This window comes from Diceros bicornis, chromosome 25, assembly GCF_020826845.1.
Source record: "Diceros bicornis minor isolate mBicDic1 chromosome 25, mDicBic1.mat.cur, whole genome shotgun sequence".
In the NCBI taxonomy this organism is placed as follows: Eukaryota; Metazoa; Chordata; class Mammalia; order Perissodactyla; family Rhinocerotidae; genus Diceros; species Diceros bicornis.
Genome location: NC_080764.1, coordinates 17,569,053 through 17,592,598, shown reverse-complemented (window position 1 = coordinate 17,592,598; position 23,546 = coordinate 17,569,053). Strand labels below are relative to the sequence as shown.

At 44.2% G+C, this 23,546-nt stretch overlaps 1 protein-coding gene across 1 annotated transcript in view; it reads left to right on the top strand.

Moving 5' to 3' along the window:
- Positions 1-23,546, top strand: part of RFX4 (regulatory factor X4) — a 140,336-nt gene that overhangs the window by 31,334 nt on the left and 85,456 nt on the right. The window contains exon 4 of the mRNA XM_058568507.1: positions 13,442-13,565. Within this exon, the coding sequence (XP_058424490.1) occupies positions 13,442-13,565 (124 nt within the window). The remainder of the gene's footprint in view (positions 1-13,441; positions 13,566-23,546) is intronic.

Here is a 23,546-nt window from a genome sequence, read left to right as displayed (position 1 = left end):
ATGCTCATATGTAAGATATAACCATATCTTCCTACCAATAGGACAGGATATCACTTGGATATTTTGACACTGTCGTGATAACTTGACATCCAATAGCCCACATGCAATCAATTTTATTTGCAGGTATGTGTAAAATATTCAACTTAGATCTAGCCTGGAGATTTGACTTTTCATGTTTATTTTATTTGGGGTAGATTCTTTTTTTCCATCATCAAGACACTAGCAAGGACTGGATTCCACATGGATTTTATTAATTGATTTTAATAGAATCCATTATGTCAATTAATAATGTTGCAGCAAATTATAGAAACACAGGTCTGTTCACCCCGACCAATGAACCCTTAATGAATTAATAATTAATTGCAACTAGGGGCTGGCCCGGTGGTGCAAGCGGTTAAGTGCACGCGTGCTCTGCTGCGGCGGCCCGGGGTTTGCCGGTTCAGATCCCGGGCGCACACCGACGCACTGCTTGGCAAGCCATGCTGTGGCGGCGTCCCATATAAAGTGGAGGAAGATGGGCACGGATGTTAGCCCAGGGCCAGTCTTCCTCAGCAAAAAAAGAGGAGGATTGGCAGATGTTAGCTCAAGGCCGATCTTCCTCACAAAAAAAAATAATAATAATTAATTGCAACTATACTACAATTATTTTAACGTTCATAAGAATTATTTGCTAGAGTGGCTTTCTCTTTAATATTTGGAATTCCTGGACTTGTAATATTTAATAATAAGTGGTTGCACTCGTGTTTGATATTTACAGGTAAATTCTCCTCTAAGAGCTTTACTTAGAAATTATGTTGCAGCTTTGAACACCAGAGCTGTCTATGCCTGAGATTCACCCCTCAGAGGGTCTTGTCCATTAAGAACTGTTATTCTCCTAGCAGCACAGCCCAGCAAACCTGAAGGAATTAAGGAATAAAGGCGAGGGAAGGAGAAGTGGGGAGGAGAAAGGAACTAAAATCTATGCTGTGCCAGCCTCCACACAAAGCACTTTGTACACATGCGTCATTTCATGCTCCCAATTCTATGAAGCTGGTATTGTTATGCCCATTTTACAGATGAGGAAAATAAAGCTTAGACAGTTAAATTATTTGCCTCAATATACACACAGCCGTGAAGTGGCAGAGGTAGGAACCTAGCTGGATCTCTTTTTTTTTTTGGTGAGGAAGATTAGCCCTGAGCTAACATCTGTTGCCAGTCCTCTTTTTGCTGAGGAAGAGTGGCCGTAGGCTAACATCTGTGCCCATCTTCCTCTACTTTATGTGTGGGACACTGCCAGGGCATGGCTTGATAGGATGCCATGCCATGGCCAGGATCCGAACCTGCGAACCCCAGCCTGCCAAAGTGGAGCGCGCGAACTTGACCGCTATGCCACTAGGGGCTGGCCCCTAGCTGGGTCTCTTTAACTGCAAAGGCCCAGCTTTGGAAGAAAAGAAGAGAAAAATCAAGAAAGATGGAGAAGAGAGAACAGATCAGAAAAGCAAGCAGATGGGCTTTATTGAGCAAATCATATTAGATTCTCTAGTCTAATCCATCCACAGGTGAGGGGAAACAATGTTGGGAGAAAGCATTCAGGAACGTAACTCAATCTTCTCTAACAGTCACCTTGTTTTGCTACAAGGACAGCAAAGGTTGTTTTTGAGAGCTCCATTTCCAGCCTTTTGGCTTGTTTCCATCCATTTGTCCCTATATTCTTTTTCTCATTGCATTTGCTGCTTTTTGCTTAATTTAAAATTCTACTCTACTTCCCTGGTCAAATCTCCCCCTGCACCCTTCCCCCCAATTAATGGCCACACAAATTCCCATATTGCCAGGGCATCAAATGAGGCATCGACATAAAGGACTTTGGGAGTGGGAGTTTCTAGAAAGCAAGGAATCAACAGACACTTTTGCTTTAATAACCTGAACGTGTTGTACATTTCAGAATAAAAAATTTGAAAGAGACTAGAAGAAAAGCACCTGTTCCTACCTATTTTTCTGTGATTCTCTGACATCTGCCTGGCAGCAGCGAGGCTGTAGACAATGCAGTCTCTTAAGTCAGACTGCCAGGAGTTAACTCCCAGCTCTGCTACTTTCCAGCTGTGTAACCTTGGGCAAGGTCCTTAACCTCTCTGTGCCTCAGTCTACTCACCTGTAAAATGGGGATAGCAGTAGTATCTCCCTCAGAGGGGAGTCATGAAGAAGAAATGACTTAGTGCAGATAAAATGCTTAAACAGCATCTGGCCTAGAGTGGGTGCTGGTAAATCTTAGCAGCCGTTGATCACTCAGCATCCCCCTTCCTTCTAAGTCCCACGAGGATGTCCTGGAGGAGGGCTTCTCTCCTTCCTGACACATGTAGTCAGTTCTCCTTCAGTACTGTGCCTAATTCTATACAAAATATCTGTCTTTCTAAATAAAGGGTCACACAGATCATTCCAGAAGAAATTTCATCCTCCAATTCACAAAGTCAGGCGGTGGATTTTTTTTATGATACATCTGCTTTGAAGGCCAAATCAGATTGGAAAATTTATAAATTTTAGTCTTATTGTTATCAAAAGGCATCAAGTTGTTTAAACATCAAATTGTCCTCCAATTCCCTTTATATTTTTAAGATAGAATTTCAGTCATTAATTCAAGAAGTGTTTATTGAGCACCTACTGTTTGCTAGGCCCTGTTCTAGGCTGTGGGAATGCATTGGTGGATAAGATAGACCAAGAATAGGGGCTGACGAGGGAAAAAATGAATAATAATTTTTTAAATTATCATATTAATAATAAATAAACAAGGAATGTATTAGATAGTGACAAGTGCTGTGCAGAGAATTAGAATTGGCTTCTACGATACAGTGTCAGAGACTATTTTAGGTTGAATGGTGAGGGACAGCTTTGCTAAGGAGGTGACATTTAAGTGGACATTCATGTGACAAGAAGTCCTCACTGCCACCATGATAGTGTTAAAATCAGGGTGGAGGGGAGCATTCTAGGCAGAGAGAACAGCTTCTACAAAAGCTGCACTGTTGTAGGTCAGGCTCTCCCAGAGGCCGAGTCTGAGCAGAGATGTGCATACAGGGAGTGTATTCAGTAGTGCACCCCGTGAGGATGTGAGGGAGTAGGCAGAGGGGCTGTCGGGCTGTGAGGAGGCTAGAACAGAGGCTTTGGCGGCCCTGCAGGGAGTTCTGAAGCTGGGATGGCCCTTCAGAGACAACTGGAATTGAGGCGATGGATCCTGGCCTTTTTCCTTCACTTTGCCCATCATTGGATGTAGGCCGCCCCCAGGGAGGCGGTGTAGCTTTGGGCGAGGTAGTTGCCTTCACGTTCTGCTGAGGACAACTCCCCAGGAAGGATTCTGCCTCAGCAATCAACCTCCCAGCTGTGGGGAAGGACGCCTCAGTCCTGAAGGGTAACCTGGGCACACACTACAGCATCTGCTACTCTCTCCAGGATGGGAGCAGGCTGAGTTTGTTCAAGGAACTACAGAAGGCAGCCCACGTGGTTGGAACAAAGCAAACAAGAAGGAGAGTGATACACATCAGGTGGGAGAGGGAGGCAGGCGAGAGGATCTGTAAACAACAGAGAAGAAAAAGTAGGACATTGTTCTCTAAACTTAAATAGGAACAGAGTCATGCTTAAAATTGTGGTGGAGGACATGTGACCAGGTCCTATATAAAGTTCCACATGAGAAAATTTTTTAGACTATACGTTCAGTGTAAACACTTTGTCTCTCAAAAGGAACTGGATATCCCTCCATTTTACAAGGGAAAATGACGTAATTGATACTATATCCTCTTTTTGCTCTGGCCACCAGGGAGTTCAGAGCTAAATCTGATGCCTATGTACTTTTCAATCTCTTTCCTTTATCTAATTTTCTTCTTTTTATTTTGTTAGCTTTTTAGAAGGCGGCAAGATACAAATAAATTTAACAAATACACATTTTATTTACACAAGTAATACATTTCCTTATTAAAAAGATAAGGCTCAAGGGGCTGGCCCGGTGGCGCAAGCGGTTAAGTGCGCGCGCTCCGCTGCGGCGGCCCGGGGTTCGCTGGTTCGGATCCCGGGCGCGCACCGACGCACTGCTTGGTAAGCCATGCTGTGGCGGCGTCCCATATAAAGTGGAGGAAGATAGGCACCGATGTTAGCCCAGGGCCGTCTTCCTCAGCAAAAAAGGAGGAGGATTGGCGGATGTTAGCTCAGGGCTGATCTCCTCACAAAACAAACAAAAAAACAAACAAACAAACAAAAAAAAAGATAAGGCTCAAGTCCATTCTTCATGTAGTTCCTTGCCTGCTCCTCCAGAGCAACCCTGTTACCAGTGAGAAATATGTATGCGTATGTGTGTGTGTGTGCATACATATGTGTCTATATGTATTAACTGTCCCTTGACTGTGCATTTACATGTATATGTACTGATAGAAGCTTCTGAACTGTGATTTTATTTAGTATTTTCTTCCTTATAAAAAGAATATAGACATATCACACGGAAAAATATTGTTCCATGACCTGTCACACATGTTGATCCACAACTTGCTTCTTTCTCAGCAGAATGTCCTGAAGCTGTACCCATCTTAGTCCATAAAGAACAGCTTCATTTTAACCGCTATGCAGTCTTCCATGTAAGACAACAGCAGAATTTATTTCGCCATTTCCCTCTCGACAGACATTTAGGTTGTGTTCAAATCTCCCCTTTGCCATTACAAACAACGCCCCAAAGAACATCTTCCTGTGTCCCCCTTGCACACCTGCTGGAGTGTTTCTCCTGTAGGGACGTGGAGAAGCGGAAGTGCCGGGTACACAGATAATGTTAATGGGATGCGAAGTTGCCCACTGAAAAGGCTTTACCATTTTATATCTTCACCCACAGTGCAAAATGCTTTTGTGAAAACAGGAACCTGGCTCCACCACACGGCATCTCATTCTCTGAGGCATTTCTGTCCTTCATGTTGTCCCCTCTCTCCAGTGGCAGCGTGCAGTGGCTCAGGACAGTGAGGCTGGCAGGCCCAGGAAAGGACATTGGCCTGACCACCAAGGCGGCAGCCCCCAGCCCAGTAGTGCTGAGCTCTCCTGGGACACTTGACTCGTTCCTGGAATTGGGCTCGGAGATACTTCTTTTCCACCTTCCCCCTCCTTGCCACGAGCCCCCTCCCCTCACCTTCGAGACCATTCTCGCTCTAAGAACAAATAATACAGGAGCCAAGCAGCCTAACATAAGCCGGGCCACGTGATCTGGAGGCAGCTCCCAGCAGACAACAGGCAAATGTTGTCAAATGCCTTCTGCCAAACACTTTCCAGCATCCTCCGTCACGAGGTTAGTAAAGCCCAGCCCGCTGGGGACGGCGAGCGCGGCTGGAATCCTGGCGGCACAATACCCTCTATTCACGCACGGGTTTCGGAATGGAAAGCAGCCTGTTCCATCATCCTGGCATCCTAGCTGCCGGCACATGTCCCCTCCACGGCCCCGCCCTCTCACACACCTCCCTTGTCACCTCTGTCACTTCGAGCTCCTTGTGTGCCATCAGGATGGAGGCATTGTCCCTTTCTGCAATTTACAGGGAAGTGAGGCCCTTCTCCAAAGGAAGAGGATAGAAATCCAAATTGTCACTTTCTTGGGGGGCATTTTCCTTTCTTTAGAAGAAATAAAAATGAGGCCTTGGGTCGGCGATGGGCTTTCAATATTTCAAATTAATATGAAACAAAATAAATTTAATGTTTCTTTTTAAAATGTTCTTGGAGGCCAGAGGTAGAAAATTGGGCTTGGTACTGTTCCAAAGAAATACGTTGAAGTTTTAGACCACGTCACGGGTCCTGGGCCGGACCCATGGGGTGTAACCCATACCTGACTTTTTGCACCCATTTCTGACTTGATTCTTTATTCGACGGTGGCATAATATTATTTACTTTCATAATGCAAGTTCCAGAAAGGGAGGCTGAACATTTTTAGCTCTGAATGTAACCAGAGGTGCTAGATAATACCAGTAGATGTGACTGTGTCCGGCTAGAAGCCCTCAGCTACAGATGGAGGGAGGTGAATTAAGCAGGACAACGTGAAGGGTATAAATGTCTCAGAGAATGAGATGCTGTGTTGTAGAGGTAGGTTCCTATTAAAAAAAAAGTATCCTGTGGGGTGAATGTGTAAAATGGCAAAGCCATTTGAGTGGGCAATTTTGCAATCCCATTACCATTTTGATATGAGCATCCAGAAATTCCACTTCTTGATACCAACATGGAAAACACTCCCACAGGTGTGCAAGGGGGCACATATGAAGATGTTCTTCAGGGCCCTATTTCCAATGTAGAGACAAGGAATAGATGGAAAGGGAAGATAGAGGGGGATGGTTCATGGTAGAGAAGGTGCCAAAATCACCTCAGCTGCCTTATATTCAGGGCCACCAGAGCTCTGGGCTGCCAGCCCCTGGCCTAGGCCCCAAGAGTAGCGTGAAGGTTGTAACACTGTGCTATTAAATACTGCCTAGTTTCTGTCCAAAAAAAAGGGACTTGATTAACCGACAACTGAGCAGAGGGATTCCAGAACCTGGCTTACCCCAGGCCTTTCTGGAAGACCTCCTCAGTAGCTTGTAGGCCAAACACAGGATATGGATTAGATTATTCCAGATTCTGGTCCGATTCAGATATTACAATGGCAGAAATAAATCCCTGATTCAGTCCATTGCTCAGCATCAGCCAAACCTGCAGGTTGAGCAAACACTGGTGGCATGCCAGGCTCCCACCAGGGGACATCACCAGCCGGGCTCATTTCACCCTCATGAAAACCTTGTAGAGTAGGAAGGCCCCTACCTCTGTTTGAAGAGGAAGAAACCAAGGCAGGCGACTAAACCCCACAGAGGGTCACAGTCTCACCCCACCCACGTGGGGGGAAATGCCTAATCCTAAGAAGAGCCTCAACAACGCGGAGGCGGGGCCCGCTGAGGTCCTGGGAGAAACACCGGGGATCCGCCTGAATACTGGTTTCTGGTTGGTTTGTCTACCCAGCAGCAAACCATGGAGTGGACTTAGTTGTTGTTGTTTAATAAAATGGATTGGTTTTTTGTTTGTTTGTTTTGGCCTTTTGTAGAATCAGCCTCAGGCCTCACCAGAGCCCACACCACCATTTTGTGCTCATTATCATCTGGTGGTAGTCTCACTTTGGTTCCAATCTTCCTTCTGAGAAACTGTCGGCTTTTTAAAGACAATGGTGGGGTCACATCTTCTTGTTCACTGCTGTATTCTACAGTGCCTGGCACATAGTAGGACTCAATAAATATGTGCTGACTCACTGACCAAATGAACATCAGTCCCTCACACACAGTAAGAACTGTAGAAGCATCATACGTGAGTTCAGACTCCAAGCAAGGCTTCTCCCAGCCAAGTGACTCTGGGCAGGTCACTTTGCTTCCCTGACCCTCCTTTTCCTCCTCCATGTAATGGGGATACTGTCACCCATCTTGTGGGGGTAGTGACAGCAAATATGAATGTCCCCGGCACAGAGTAGGCACTTGAAAATATGAATCAGATCTATTAATATTAACCAGGCTTTCCTTTAACCACCCAGGTCTTAAGACTAAAAAAAGAGAGTTTTTTAACCTGTGCAAATTCTGCCTTCCTTCCTTCCCACCTTCTCTCCTTTCTGCTCCTTCCTTCTGCAGTGTTACTTACTGTGTTTGGGGCACAGTGCTAGCAACTATGAGAACGTGAATAGGAATTTTTGGTCCCTGCCTTCAAAGGACTTTCAGTCTAAGATATAAAATAACTATAAATATAAATATCTTATATAAAAAGATATAAGATAACTCAGTACCTGGTGTTTAGACCATCACAGCACTTTGTTATCAAATGAATGAATAAGCGAATTTGCCAGGGAAGAGGTGATTAACGAGTGATTAGCAGATGGGGTTGGGTGGGCATTAAACACAGTTTCATGGAAGGGAAATTTGAGGTGAGCCTTGATGGGTGAGCACAGCAGAGAGGGCCACCTCCCGTGCTAGGACAGCCACGCACTATGTGTGGGGATGGAATGTGGCGAGATGTGTTTGGGGAACAATAAACAGTCCAGTTGGCTGGAGAAGAGTATATGTGTGGGGAGTGGGGTGAGAGAAGCCTGGAGAAGTAGTCAGAGGTGAGAGGGTGGGGGCCTTGGATGCCACGGTAAGGAATTTGGACTTCTTTGGAGAGGCGAAGGGAGCCGTTGAAGGGTTTAGATTGCTTAGCAAGTTGTTTTTTCCCCCACAGATTTTACAGTCTCAGATCTCTCTGACAACCTCAGTAATAAGTTATGATGTTCAGCAAATTAAAAAAAAATAACAAAAAACGCTGTTGTCTTTTCTTTTGATAAAATAGAAGAAAACAGTTTCTGTTTCAGACATATCTGCAAGGACTTGAGAAGTGGAGACTGAACCGAAAGCCCATGTGTACATATAAGAAAATGTAGGTTTACAAAGAGAACAGAAGGAAAAATTATGGCAGGTGCTGAGCCATTCGCTCTTCATTGTAGTGTTAATACAAAGCTTCCACCATGTGCCCTAGGGTGCTGCATGCTGAAACCTTGTGAGGAGGTCTTTTTAGAATGTACACTGCAGATAATGACTCATGCTGGCTAGTAGACTGAGTTCATTATCTCTCCGTAATAGGATAGGCTCGATTCAAATATGATCAAGTTGTTAAATAGATCAGAAAATGGAAGAAGTGGGGAATGTGTTTGTGATCATTAAAAAAAATCCAGGTATAATGGAGTATTGTTCACCATGTCAGACTAATGATGTCCTCTAAAAGTGAGGAGGAAAAGGGGAAATGTCATTAGATATGAAGAGAAACAATTAACTGCCTTTCTCTCCGCCGTGCCTTAGTCAGAGAGGAGGACGTTCCAATTAGCAACTTTGGTACAGGCACAGACCCTCTGGATTTTGTAGGGAGGTTTGGGGAAAGGTGTAATGATGCTATTCCTGTAGAAACTCATCAAGCATCAAAGTTGCCCTTAACGCCAATTACATCTGTTTGTTCATAGAGCTTATTAAAATGCTTCATAGTCATAAGCCACCTAGATACCTTGAGGCAAAAAGGCTCCCATAAAAGGAATAAAACGTGGGTAGAGTGTAGTTATTTAGAAGGCTCTGGCCTTTGGCAGGTAACTGCTTCATTAGCTCAGCCTGTGTGAACTGTGACTTACACCCATCTGATTCAGTTTGTTGCGGCTATGGGATCATTTAATGAGATGTATTTTAACCTTGATCTTGTATTTTAATCTTGATCTCTTGGCCACATTTAGTTAGCAAACAAGCCACACAAACAACAAGTAGAAACTGAGGCACAGGGGGCTTAAGTAAAGTAACTAATCAGTGGGGGTGGCCAGGAATTTACCTGGGAGCCTGTGCTCTTTAACACCACATTTGGAAGCATTATTTCCCCCCATAACTCACCTCTCCTGCATTTCCCAATCATGGGGAATGGAGCCCCCATTCCTCCATTCAGCGCAGTTAGGAACCTGAGAGAACTTGCCTTGATTGCTTCCAGCCTCCTCACATCTGGCAACATGAGACCCACACCCTAAATGTTCTCTCTGCTCCCACGGTCACTCTTTCAATTCATACCCATCATTTCTTGCCTGGACTATTGTAGTAGCTCCTAACTGATCTCATTTGTTCATTCATTCATTCAACAAACACTAATTGGTCAGCCTCCATGTGCCAGGCCTCACTAGTCCACCTTGTGCACACCATAGAGGTGCCAGAGTGACCTTTCCAAAGGATAAATTTGATCATGCCACTCTCTTGCTTAAAAAAAACTTAACTGGCTCCCTATCATTTTAAAGGATCATATACTTTTTATAAGATGAATTCTGAATGGGTTAGAATGCATGTTCGTTGAACATGCCCATGGATTTTTCTGGCCAGAATTAATTTTAGGAAATCATTAGCAAAGATAAGCAAAAAGGAATATGTTCCCCCTCCCCATGGTTTGTCCTGCACAAAGTTCCAGCTGCCTAGATTATTCATGTGTTTGCATTAGACTGGAAAATGTTCCAAAATCTAATAGTCTAAAGAGTTGAAGTCAAAGCTGTTTAAGGAGATTGCCTAATGGAACTCTCAATAGTGAAACTTGAAACTATGAAACGTGGGTTTTTAAAAAAATTATTCTTTTATACTCAATCCATTGCTGGTAAATAGAACATACTAAGCTTTAAATTAATGTTAGTTACTGTTGTTATTGATGACATTATTATTATTATTCCTACAGCATCCCCAAAACACTCGGGTCTTCCTGCCTCTGAGTCTTTATTTTTTCAGTTCTCTGAGTATCACTCCACTGCCTTCTGAAAATAACACTTTCATAGTAACTCTTCAACTCCAGGGCTTGCTAAATTCTTGTGCCAGGCCATATTCTCTCGTGGGCATTTAAAGATCTTGCACACCCCCTGCCAATGGTCCTTTCCTTTTAAATACCCCTTTACAGGCCTCCTTTTCCACTCAGACCAGTGTCTCCATCATCCAAAGCACATGCCATGTTGGCCTCTCGTCTTTGCTGTTCTCCTTGCCTGGAATCTCCTCCATCTACCGTGGCAGAGTACCACAGTGGTTTAGAGTGAGACAAACTCTCTCGTTTACTAGCTGCATGACTGTGGACAAAAGAGCTCCACTCTCTGAGCCTCAGTTCCTGCCTCTAAAACCTGAGTATAATACCTACCTCACATGGTTATTGCAAGGATCGAATGAGGTCGTGGAAACCCAGCGCCTGGCACCCAGTAAGAGCTCAGCAGATGCTGTTGTTGTTATTACAAAGTTCCAATCCCAATTCATCCATGAAATCTTATTCTTACATCTACTACTTACATCTTACTACTTACATCTACTCTTATCTACACACCAATCTCTCTGTTTTCCTGCCTCCGAGTGTACCTGTGGTCAGGAGTTCATAGTACTTAAATATTCTTATTTCTGTGCATTATTCTTTCCAAATAGACTGCAAAGTGAACTAGGGCATAGATCGTGTCTTATGTCAATACAAGGGCCTACAGGAGCCAGACAAGGAGCAGAGAATAGATTGAGTTTTTAAGAAAAAGAGGGAGGAGTGAAGACTCTGGCCAACTGGAGGCCCATGTAAATCTGGCCAATTGTTGTCATGTGGGAATATGGGCCCAGTGTTGCCAGATCTCAGCCTTTTGGAAAGAAGCCAGAAATCCAGATTCTTAGGTGAAATGTCCTGAATTTTAGAAGTTGGGCCAACAGTGTTCAGGCCAAACAACGCAACTGGTGTTAGACCCCAGTTTGTGAAAGCTGTGTTACTCAGATGGCCCCTGAAGTTTGTGCTAGTTATTGGACCTCTGAACTCACTTTTATACAGAAACAATACTATGAATGGCATTTAGGAGTCCCGGGTAAGCTAGAAGGCTGATTCCCATTCGCACCAGACCTGAGGCTTAGGACAGTCTTAAGAAACCTAATCTCTATGTGAAACTATTTTCCCACAGGGAAACACATTTAGGGTTCAGAGTTATGATGTTGGAGACCTATACTAGGATGTAAGCCCTTTCAGGCCAGGGCCTTGGTTTTGTTCACCACTGTTTCCTTAATGTCTAGAACACCGCCTGCTACTCAATGAATATTTGTTGAATTAAAGATTACCTGTGTCTTTATCCATCTATCCACCATTAATATGTGCTCACCGTGGCATCCCCAGCACCTGGCGGGTGATAAGAGATCAATAAATATTTGTTGGCTGAATAGATAACTGAAACAATCTATCCGTCAAACACTTATTAAGTACCTGCTGTGTGCCAAGGAGTATGCTGGACTTCAAGGATACAGAAGTGAATCAGACACCACCCCAGCCTCAACGAGTTAGGTTCCCTAGAAAAGATTGCATAAACTAGTTCCTGGAACACTTCTAAAAATTGTCAGGAGTTACTTAGTGTTCCCCTTCCCAGAAGAGGGGGGTGTGGATGCGATGACCTGGGACCATTCAGCACTAGACTTCTTCATTTATCTGAGAGTCCCTAGGGTGTTTGGATGTGAAATGATTGAACCAATTTTCTTTCAACCATATGTCAGAATGAGCCAAATGAGCGCTGCCCTTTCAAGTGGGCACCTCGGGAGGTCCGTGTCCTCATTCCACTTCAGTTACGACAGCTCTGGACCACTTGTTTGGCAAGAGCCCTCAGAGAAAGTTAGAAGCCACTTAAGGACATTTATTTCATTACTTTAGCATCATGCCTTATTTTTGACCTCCCATCCCACCACCACCAAATATTTGGGAGAAAAGGATTATTCCAGTCACTTTATCCCTCACACTTGGTTCCAAATGACTTTGGGTTGTTTCCTAAAATCCAGTTCATGATCCGAGAAGAAATATTTTCTGTTGTGTGTTTATTGAACAGTGTGTGCTCCAGGCTCTGAAGGCAGCAGGGCCCAAAGAGAAGTCCCCAAATTGTCATGTGCCTCACTTCCAATGTGTCTATGACAAAGACACATTGGAAGTGAGGCACACACTCCCACAAAGAGGGAGGATTCTTTTGGATGCTTACATTCTGGTATTTGGGTTAAAGAGGAAAAAAAAAGATAAACTGTAGCTAGTTTACTTTTATTTCCCCAATATCTAGCACAAATTCTGGACATGTAGACATCCAAAAATGTTTTATGGAGAGGAAAAATGGATGATGATGAGGTCCAACATCTACTAAGTGCTTACCACGTGCCAGGCACTGTGCTAGTTTGTGTCACACGTTACATCTGATCATCACAACAACCTTATGAGGTCAGTACAGTCTGCACCTCCAAAAGGAAACTGAGGCCCAAACTTAAGTAACTTGCCCAAGGTCACCAAGCCAGCAAGTGACTAAGGCTAGGATTTGAACCCAGGTGGAAAGTCCCTACCTTGAACCCCTAACCTATACTCATTAAGAAGGTAATGGGTATAGAATCATATAATCCTAGTACAGTGGAGAAGGCGAGCCTAAAGAAACCAAGTGGTTCAGCTCCCTGCTGTGCTCATAAAACCTCCCTTCAGTCAGCGAGTTAGTGGCTGTCTAGCTCTCTAGCCTCTCCCTGACCACTCCACTGTTCTTGTTAGCCAAGAAGCTCCAAGATTTTGACACCTATTAGAAGTAACTACACAAGTGAGTATGTGGTTTGAAGCTTGGTGGATTGGGGCACCTGCAAGATTCTGTGTTGTTTCTGGAGTTTTGGGGAACCTGATCCACCCAGAATGTGGCCAGGCCACTGACAACACAGAGGAGAGGGACTGGGAATTGGGGCTAGAAAAGTGACTTGAAGTCATGCCCAAAGGGGCCAGGAGTCTGATCCTACTAACCTGCTAATTCCGTGCGTGACCTTAGGCAGGTTGCTTTGTCTTCCTGGGCCTCGGTCTCCCCCTCTGTAGGAAGAGAGTTATTTCTCAGGTCTGCCCAGGTCTGGAGGAGGAAGATTAGAAAGAACAGGCCCCTCTTGCTTGGGGTTTGCTCATTGGGCATTTATTTCCCCAGGCTGGAGGAGAATTATGAGATTGCAGAAGGGGTCTGCATCCCTCGCAGTGCCCTCTACATGCATTACCTGGATTTCTGTGAGAAGAATGACACCCAACCTGTCAACGCTGCCAGCTTTGGAAAGGTGAGTCCAACCTCACCAGGCTTACTCCTTTTCTTCACCCACTTTTAAGTAATTTATGTACAGTTCTTAATCGTGTTTTAAAACATCGTAATTGGGTTTCTTTAGTTACCAAAAGTAAATACTTTGGTTGCTTTGCTGTAAAAATTTCAAACAATTATTAACAAAGTAATACCAAACCAAATACCAAAACAAAATAATATCAAAGTATTAAAAATTTCAAACAATTCAGACACATTGTAAAATACAAGTGAATGTCTAACTTGAGTTTCCTCAGTAGTTAATTTGCAGACAGTAACTTCTTTTCTCTGGGAGGCAAATATTGAACTCACAAGCTTGTTCTATGTATGTCAGTGAGCCTGGGACAAGCAAACTGCTTGGTTTAGTAATGTGAAAGGCTGGGGGAAACTGGGAAATGGCCTTGTATTATTAGTTTGGAGATCTGGGGTCCCTCGCTGGGAGTGGTACTATTTGTAATATCACTGCAACCTGATTGTTCTCTGTCCATCTTGTTCTCTGTCCATCTTAGGGCTGTGTCTACAAAAAATTGTCACTGATCATTCATATTTAACAGGCCAAGGAAAGCTGTTGGAGCACTCTTTAAGAATGATCATTTGTTTATTTGATAGATAAAAATCTAGATTTTTATGCCTCCAAAATACTCAATTTAATTTGAGTCAATACTTCTCAACTCCTTCTTCTTTTATTAGTTTATTTTTCCTATGTATAATTTTTACTGCATCTGCTAACAAAAATAGGCAGGCTTGTTCTGCACCAAATTCCTTACCAGTTTTCTAAGTGCAGGCATAACAAGGACTGAAATGGCAGAAGGAGGTCAGTGTATAAGTTTCAGGAATTCCCTTTTCAGATCCCCAACAGATAAATCATCAGCAGGAACAAAACAAAAAAAAGAGCAGTGTTGGGCCTGAGCCAACCCCCCTGGAGAGTCCAAAACTGAGTGGCTGAGAATTGGTTTCACTCAATAAATAGGAAGATGTCCTGTGGCAACTTAGGGAGGAGAAAACGTTTTTGTGTTGCATTAACGCTATTTCTCCAAAGTGAAAAGAATTTTTTAAAAAGTCAACGGAGAAACCACCTTTGCCGTTTCGTTCGTCCGTTTCTTCAGTCTATCGGTACTGGCTGAGATGGGCTGGGTGGCAGGCACTGCGGCGGGCAGCGGAGACCCGGAAGGGAATCTGGTATGGGTCCTGCTGTGGAGGAGCTCACAGTCTAGGGAGGGACACCGTCGGCCCCTCAGCTGGTGGGAGAAGGAAGAGCACGCCAGGAGTGTGTGGGATACCAGAGCTTTGTCACATGTCTGTGGTCCTGGAACATTCACTTGCATCCACACACTCCCTCGCAGCAGCTGCAGTGGAGAATCTAGATAAGGCCTCTTAGATGAAGGGACAGGTTGAGTGAACCAAAACACCAAGAATCCTAACTCTCTTGGACTTATCACTTACCCTCTCTGAACGTCAGCCCTCTCAGCTGTGAAATGGGAATTAACCCCTACCTTCTGCAGGGGGATGTTGCAAGATTCAAGTGAGAGGATGTTGGCGGATGATGTAAGGTACCATTCACTCAGTCATCTGTCAGCTCAGATATTTAGTACCACCTACCATGGGCCATTACAAGTGTTGTTGTTATGAATTCTCCATGAGATGTTTGTGCACAGATACAAATAGCCATTTGTTAGCTTAGATTCTGGAAGAAAAAGAAACCTGCACCATTTCTAGAAACTCCAACTTGCCTGTGTAAGGACCTTCTGTTCTCTTTTTCTCAAATACTTTTGTAATCCTGTTGTCTGCTCAGGGTTTCCTTGACCTTAGGATCTAGCTAAAATCGATTTAAGTCTGCCCCTCTTCCCAGCACCCCAGTTCCATTCCCATTTTAAATCTCAAGTCTGCCCCCAAGATTTCAGAAAATTCCAGGGCACTTGCCTTCTCAGGGTCACCTTGACTTGGCACTCTGTCTTCTGCATGTACCACCTCTCTCTCCACCTGTGCTGTTCAGTATGGTAGCCATTAGCCACACACGGGTGTTTACTTACAGTTAATCAAAATTAAAAATTCACTTCCTCAGTCACACTAGCCACATTTCAAATGCTCAATGGCCACATATAACTAGAGGCTACCATATTGGACAGTGTAGCCAGAACATTTCCATTATCACAGAAAGTTCTATTGGACAGCCCTGTTCTGAATCATCGTGAGCGAGGGATGAAACTCAGGGTCCTCTCTGTTTTGCACAAGACAGCCCACAGAAAACATTCATGATCCTAGTTACTGAAGTTTGTAGGAGGGGTTCATATCCCAAACGGTGTCCTATGGAACAGATGTCCACACCTCAAAATGTTCATCCACCTCCACACTACACTGGAGGCTTCCTGGTCCTCCACCTGCTGGTTCCCCACTGCTAGTCCCGCCCGCTCTACTCTGCGGCCTCTCTCCTCCCCCACCACCTCCTTCTGCTCCCCTCACACCTCTCTCCCCCTCCTTCTTGGAACAACCTCCCCCAAACTTTGTGATATATATGATATACATTATAGTTATATATGATATAATTATATCACATATATGTTCTCCCATCCTTGGTTCCTGCTGACAGTCTATGCCCACAGGACTTATTTACCCCAAATGGATTTCAAAATATTTTTCTAAATAGTAAATTTCCTCCCTAAGAAGAATTACAATGCCAGCTGCTTCCAAAATAGCCATTAAAAAATAAAGCATTCAAACTCTGTCTTATCTTCAGTCCAAAAGCAAAGAAATGCTCTAATGGTATTAAAAGCACAGTGCAAACGCTCTTTGCAGCTGCCTTGCCATCGATTTCAGATGCAATAGAAATTGGGGCTGTCCTCCCAGCCGCAGAGGACGGAAGGTGCCTGCTGAGGGCTTCCACACTGAGCTTGTTGAATTGAAATCCCAGACACATTTGCCCTCCCTGAGGGCTCCCAGCTTGCTGCAGCTGCCATCTCCTTGAGAGAAAGGGACCAGTTGTTCTGCAAAACCTTGGAGTGTAATCGCGGACAGTCTTCCTTTGAGCGGTCTGTCCGAACTTATGATTCATCTATGAACTTTTAACTCAGAGCAGGCGAGTTTCAAGATTTCAGCTTAGTTTTTAGAGAAAAATTAGATTGGTGGTAGTCTCCCCACCCAGCTTGCAAGTGGGCTGAGGGGAAAGAAACGTCAGAGGTTAAGTTCCCCACCATGTCGCCTGGCTGGGATACTGTTCTCGATAAAGTGGATGGCAGCAATTGCTTTGCTGCAAGTGAGATCTGAAATAGAAATCCTCTTTCCAACACTGTGGCCAAGTTTCATAAGCACTGGCTTCCAGTAATGTCGTAGTGACTTTGGGTCCCGGAATTAATTTAGGAATTGCAGAGAATGCCGAGGCTTCTAGCTGAACTGGTCTTGTGCCTGCTTTTGCTGTTGGCTTGGGTAATGAAAGGTCACCCAACCTGGAGTCACTTAACTCTTCTGAGCTCCCATTTTCTTGCCTTGAGACGGGAATAACCTTCACCAAATTACTCTAGGGACAAAATGGGACAGTGCTTATGAGAGCATTTTTAAAAACTGTAAAGTATTCTACCAATGGAAGAAATCACCATTATCTAAAATTGGCCCCATTCCATCCTATCTCCTCCATTTCCTTACCATGCTTTATTTTTCTTTATAGCATTTATCACTGTCTGAACTATCATATGTATATGATATAAATATATCATATATATGATATAACATATTATAAATTTAAATACAAATATATTTATAAGTATGTACATGTAATTATATAATCTATATAACTATCATATATATATGATATAACTAATCTGTGTATTAGTTTCTCATGTTTTGTCTGCCTCCTTCTCTAGAATAGAAGCTCCATGAGGACTGTTTGTTCACTGTGCATCCCCAGCTCCCACAATAGTGCCTGACACAGAATAGGCCCTCAGATATTTGTTGAAGATTGAATGATTTATATTATTACTATTTGCCAGGGACCATAAGAATCATTTGACATATGTGAATTTGTTTAACCCATACAATAACCACTGTATGAAGTTGGCGTCGTCTCCATTTTCCATTAGCCCATTTGCTGAGTAGGGATGAACTTGCGGAGGTACCAAGGGAAACTGGCTGTATTTTCACTTACTTTGAAGAGTCGCCTTCAAAGTCCTGTGTCCAGCCTTCCTGCTCTGGCCTCTGACAACATCACAGGGAAATCTCACAGCATCTGACCATGTTCAGCCATCACAGCAGTCTTGATTGGATAATTAAAATTCTCAGCTGTGCTAAAGTCTAGTTCAGTCCACCTCACATGGGAGTCAGAGCCTCTCCCTCTCTGTGGCTCAGAATTTGCTCTGTGATAGAAGAGTGGAGCTGGCTCTTTCTCTCTTCTTGTGGCTCCTGCAGGGCTGGGGGAGGGAGACAGTGGAGGAGGGTGGTTAGAAGAAAGGCAACATGAGTCGTTTCGACCAGCTGGTACCCTTTGAGGGCTCCTCCTAATTGTCATCGCCCTCTCGTATGATCCTCGTCCATACACTGGGGGAAGGGGTCCAGTTGTGGATTTTTGGGGAGCCCCTATGGATCTCTGTCCACGCTGGCTGAAAGGACGTGCTCTCCAGCCACCCTCCTACCACCCGCCAATGGGCTGCCCTTGCTCCTCCAGAGGATTCACTCTATGGCTCCGTTCTTGCGTTGGAGGGTCTTGACCAGCTCACCACACACCTCGTGTTGCACCCTGATTCCTAGAGATGCCCAGATGAACCCCCACAAGTGTAACTGGGGTTTGGAATAGGCTCAACTCGATGACAATAAACAGAAGATAGCTTGCTTTGTTCTTGTCACTCTTTCAACCGTGCTATGGCCAAACTCCCTTCCCTGGCCCCTGATGGTTTCGTGGCCGGTTCAGTAGCTTTTTGGTGACTGATTATAAGAAGCAGCCTCTTTTCAGTAATTTAGACTCTCATTTAGACATTAAAGTCAAGTCCAGTGCTCCAGTTGAAACCTGCAATCTCACGTCCACTTGCAAAGCCCTCCCCTACCCCCAGCTCGGGTCTGACCACACGTGGCCTGGTGACCTGCAGTGGGAAGGGGAGAGTGTGTCTGACCTTCTGCTCTTCCCTGACCTTCCCCTCCTGCTGCTGGTGCCTCCAGGCTTCTCAGGTTGAGAAAAAATACTTCCAAAATGATGACCCTAGTTCTCCAGCAAAAGCAGTAAAATAAATATTTAGAGAACAACAGCATTGTAAACTGACACAAATACCAGGTCACAGGGATCAGAATTGGCCTACACATGACATCATACCCAGCTAAATTGCCCAGGATTATTAATAGACAGTCTTTTTAACAGATGGTAGAGATGTCTAGCTATGTCTAATTATGAATGCAGTATTCACAGATTTCTCATAAAATTAATAAAAATCACAAACTCTTACATAGGGCTTTCTATGTACCTGGCATTGCTCTAAGCACTTTACGTATATCAGCCTCGTCTAATTCTCCAAACAACTCTGTGAGGTAGGAACTGTTATTATCCCCATTTCATAGATGAGTCAACTGAGTCTCAGAGAACTTATGTAATTTGCCCAAGGTCACACATCCAATAAGTGGTGGATTCAGGATGTGAACTGGGAGGTCTGGCTCCAGAGTCCATGCACTTAACCATCTCATTTACACTGAGAAAGTTATTTTGGGGGTAGTGTGGGTATGTGTGGAGGACAAAACAGTTGTCCTTTTGACTTTGGTGTAGTCTTTAGCAGTGACCTGGCAACCCCCTAGATGACAGGAATTTGGGAGTGAAGTCTCGGCCTCTCTGTCTCTCAGCGGTCAAGTGCCCCAGTCATTGCAGTTGAGAAATGCCCCCTCAGATATTCCCCCCGGGGTGTTCCAGGACTGTGGACTCCCCTGCCAGTATTTCTCATGCCCCTTCCTCCCTCAACACTTGGGTTCACCCATTTATCCGATATTCAGTTGTGTGGTTCTCTTGTGGACCCAGCCCTGTGCAGGGAGATGGAATATGGAGTGAAGACGACAGTCTGGCCTCGAGGGGAGGGGGCTGCAAAAGGGGCATCTGCACATGAGCAGCTGCGAAACAAGATGGCAGATGTGCCTCTCGAGCTGGAACACCCAAGACTGGGGGACACAGAGGAGGAAACTGCTGCCCCTTAGTGGTAGAGGGCGAGGGGCACCCTGAGAACAAGGTTTATCCCAGGAAACCCCCAGGTACCCAAGACAATAGTCCCCCCTTATCCACGGTTTCACTTTCCGCGGTTTCCCGCTGTCAAATGCCGTCTGAAAATATTAAATGGAAAATTCCAGAAGTAACTCGTAAGTTTTAAATTGCACTCCATTTTGAGTAGCCAAATGTGATGCAGTAGTGATGAAATCTTGCGCCATCCTGCTTCTGGGGTGGGCATCATCCATTTGTCCAGCGTATCCATGCTGTATACTGTATTCCCATTAGTTACTTAGTAACCCTCTTGGTTATTAACTGTCATGGTATCGATTGCTTGTGTTCAGGTAACTCTTACTTTACTTAATAATGGCCCCAAAGCATAAGAGTAGTGATGCTGGCAATTCGGATATGCCAGAGAAAAGTTATCGTTGTTAACCTCTTACTGTGCCTAATTTATAAATTAAACTTTGTCATAGGTATGTATGTACAGGAAAAAACATAGTATATATAGGGTTCAGTACTCTCCCCGGTTTCAGGCATCCACTGGGGTCTTGGAACATTTCCCCTGCAGATAAGTGGAGACTACTGTATTATTTTCTCCCCACTCGCAGCCTTGCGAGATCCGCGGAAGCTGACGTGGGTGTTTTAGTTTCACCAAATACTTCTTCCTGCTGCTTTCCACTGGTCTTTTGGAAACTCTGAAACAAAAACTCCACCTGCACAAAGATGGAGCATCATGTTTAGCAACAAGCTAAGTCTTTTCAGAAAGAAAAACTGGGTCTCAGATTTCTGAGCAAAGAGAACATCTCTAACTTACACAGGGGTTGTTTTCCAAGCATTTGTAACATGCATGCCAGCAGAGGTTTAAAGGCCAAAGAGTGTCTTCTTCACAAACATTTCTTGAGGGTCCCCCATGTGCTGTAGGCCAGGAGTTTCCCATAATGCCATGTTTCGGGCCCTGAACTTGAGGATCTATCGCTCTTACTCTCTATGTGACCATGGACAGGTCCCTTTCCCTCTCTGAACCTCAGTCCCTCCATCTATCAAATGAGGAAGTTAGTCTACAAACTTATGAGGATCTTGACCATTTTAGCTGGGAAAACTTTTCAACCAGAAATTGTAGTCATAGTAATGCTGACTTTGTGGCAGGCACTGGGCCGAGCCTCTGCATGCATTATCTCAGGTAATCCTCACACAGATCCTCACTGTGAATTAGAGGCTAGTTTTGTTCCCATTTAAAGATGAGATAGCTGACTCCAGGGCCACTGGAACCTTCTCTATGAAGTAAATCCTGGGTGGAAATCAGAAGGTGTATCAGTTAGGAAATATGTTGGGGCTGTGGGTAAAAGTGCCCCTCTCCATCCCCAAACAGTGGCTTAAATAAATGAGTCGTTTTACTTTTCTTTACATAAAATAAGTCTAAAAGAAGATAACCCAGTGCTGGTATGACAGCTTCTATAAGAACATCAGGGACCCAGGCTCCTTCTCTCTCTATGCTCTGCCATCCCCAGCAGATGGCTTCCAATTTCTAGGTAACCTCATGGTCCAAAGTGGCTGCTGGACAACAAAGGCTATATTCCAGGCAAGAAGTAGGGAAAAGGGAGTAAGGAGAGAAAGGTCAAAACTCCAGCTGAGTCAGCTCTCTTTAGGAGCTTCCTCAGAGCTCTGCCCAGTGATTTCCCCTACATCTCACTGGCTGCCCTTGGCTGTCAGGCAGGCAGGAAAATGTATTCCATTCCATTTCCATTGTTTACTGGAAAAAAAAAATTAGAGTTTGGTTAAGAAGGGAAAGGGGTAGGTGACTACCCATCTTATCCACATCAGGGCATTTCAGACATCCACGTATCCTTTTTTTTTTTAATTGAGATATAATTGACATATAACATTGTATTAGTTTTAGGTGTACAACATAATGATTTGATACTTGTATATACTGCAAAATGATCACCACAATAAATCTAGTTAACATCCATCACCACATAGTTACAATTTTTTTTTTCTTGTGATGAGAATTTTTAAGATCTACTCTCTTAGCAACTTTCGAAATCCAATACAGAATTGTTGACACTCTTGCATCAACAGAATTGTTGGTAGTCACTATTCTATACATTGCATCCCCAGGACTCATTTATCTTATAACTGGAAGTTTGTACCTTTTGACCCCATTCGCCCATTTCACCCTCGTGTGTCCTTTTGTGTGTCACAACTATGAAATGGAACCCAGGATCCCGAAAGACTGCAGAGTATACTCTCAAATTAAGAGCCCACGGGCAGCAACATAGGTGGTGCAATGTGATCACATAAGACCGCGTGAGGGTCACATGAGTCGTGGCCAGCAATTTGCTGAACTTGTCAGGAAGAGGCAGATTCATGGACAGGCACTAGACAGCCATGACATAGTGTAATTTGAATATGTGGAGAGGCCATTTAGCCTCCCAAATACTCCTCGCCCAAAGGCATGCTGATGTCTCAAATTCCTCAATTCCTTTTATTTAAGTCTGTAAAAATGCAACTACAACAGGACAGGATAATGCATTAACACTTATCACTTACTAACACCTCCATATAAATCAGTTTAATCCATTAAGGGGATTAGAGATCTGTTGGTGTGCCCCCTCATTTTCCAGATGAGGAAATTAAGAGTCAGAGGGATTGAGTGGTTTTCCCAAGGTCATACGTTTTGCGGGAGGGCTGGATCTGAGGCAGGGCGAGGGAGAGCACTGGATGCGCTGTGGGGCAGGAACAACAGTAAGAGGGAGGGAGACTGGAGAAAGGGAAGCTGGGGCGTCAGATGTACTTGTATGAATTGAATTTATTAATATCCTGCCTTTTCTCCATGAGGACTTGAAGTAATTGGCAGTTTGAGCTGTGGGTGGCTCTTCCTTGAATATTTGTCTCCTTCCTCCCTGCCAGCCATGCTTGAGCAATGCAAAAAAATGCCAAGTATGTTCTGGGACCTGTGTGTCTGGCAGCCGCATATACCTGGACTGAGACGAGGCTAAAGATTCCTCCTGTTTTACATGACTCTCCTCTTCCTTGAGAGTCCTTACAATCCACCTGACCCGGAATCACTTGCGCACCCATGGCGGGGCACAGAGGGAGATAAAGGTGCTCTTGAAGCATCGTTAGGATCCTTCAAGGGATGGTCTTTTTCCAGTTTTCAAAGGAAAACAATTAAGTACATGGATAGAATTTCCTTCTACTTTAAATTCTTGCATATGTTTTCCTTAACCTTTAGTATCTGCTGTGGAGTGTCCACATCAGAATGTCTGATTTCACACCAGATTCTGGATTTTGTTATTTCAGGTGTCTTGAGAGCTGTGCAGTGTAAAAGCTCAGAAATCACATTGAGTTTGAATCCCATCTCCACTGTTTCCCAGCTGTGTGAGCTCAGGTGATTTCTTAATGGCTCTGGGCCTCAGTTTCCTCATCTGTGAAATGGGAAAACGATAGCAACCACCTGGAGAATTGTTGAGATAATGACTGTTAAAAGGGCTTCCCTAGCACTGTGCCTGGTAAATATAAACACTCAATGCACCTTAGCTGTAACTATGATTTCAGTTTACCCTAGCAACATTTCATGGCTTTAATACATCGTGTTTTTAATATGTCATCAGTAATATATCAATGTTTCAACCCTTCTAGCTGCTCTTCCTGCCGAACAATTTTGAGAATAATAGTTCTAAAAATTTCCTACATCGCACACGTGCTGCCATCACCACCCTCACCCTCTCTTATTATCATCTTCAGAATTATTCTATTTTTGACTTAACCTGTATCTTATGTAACTCACCTCATTCTAGC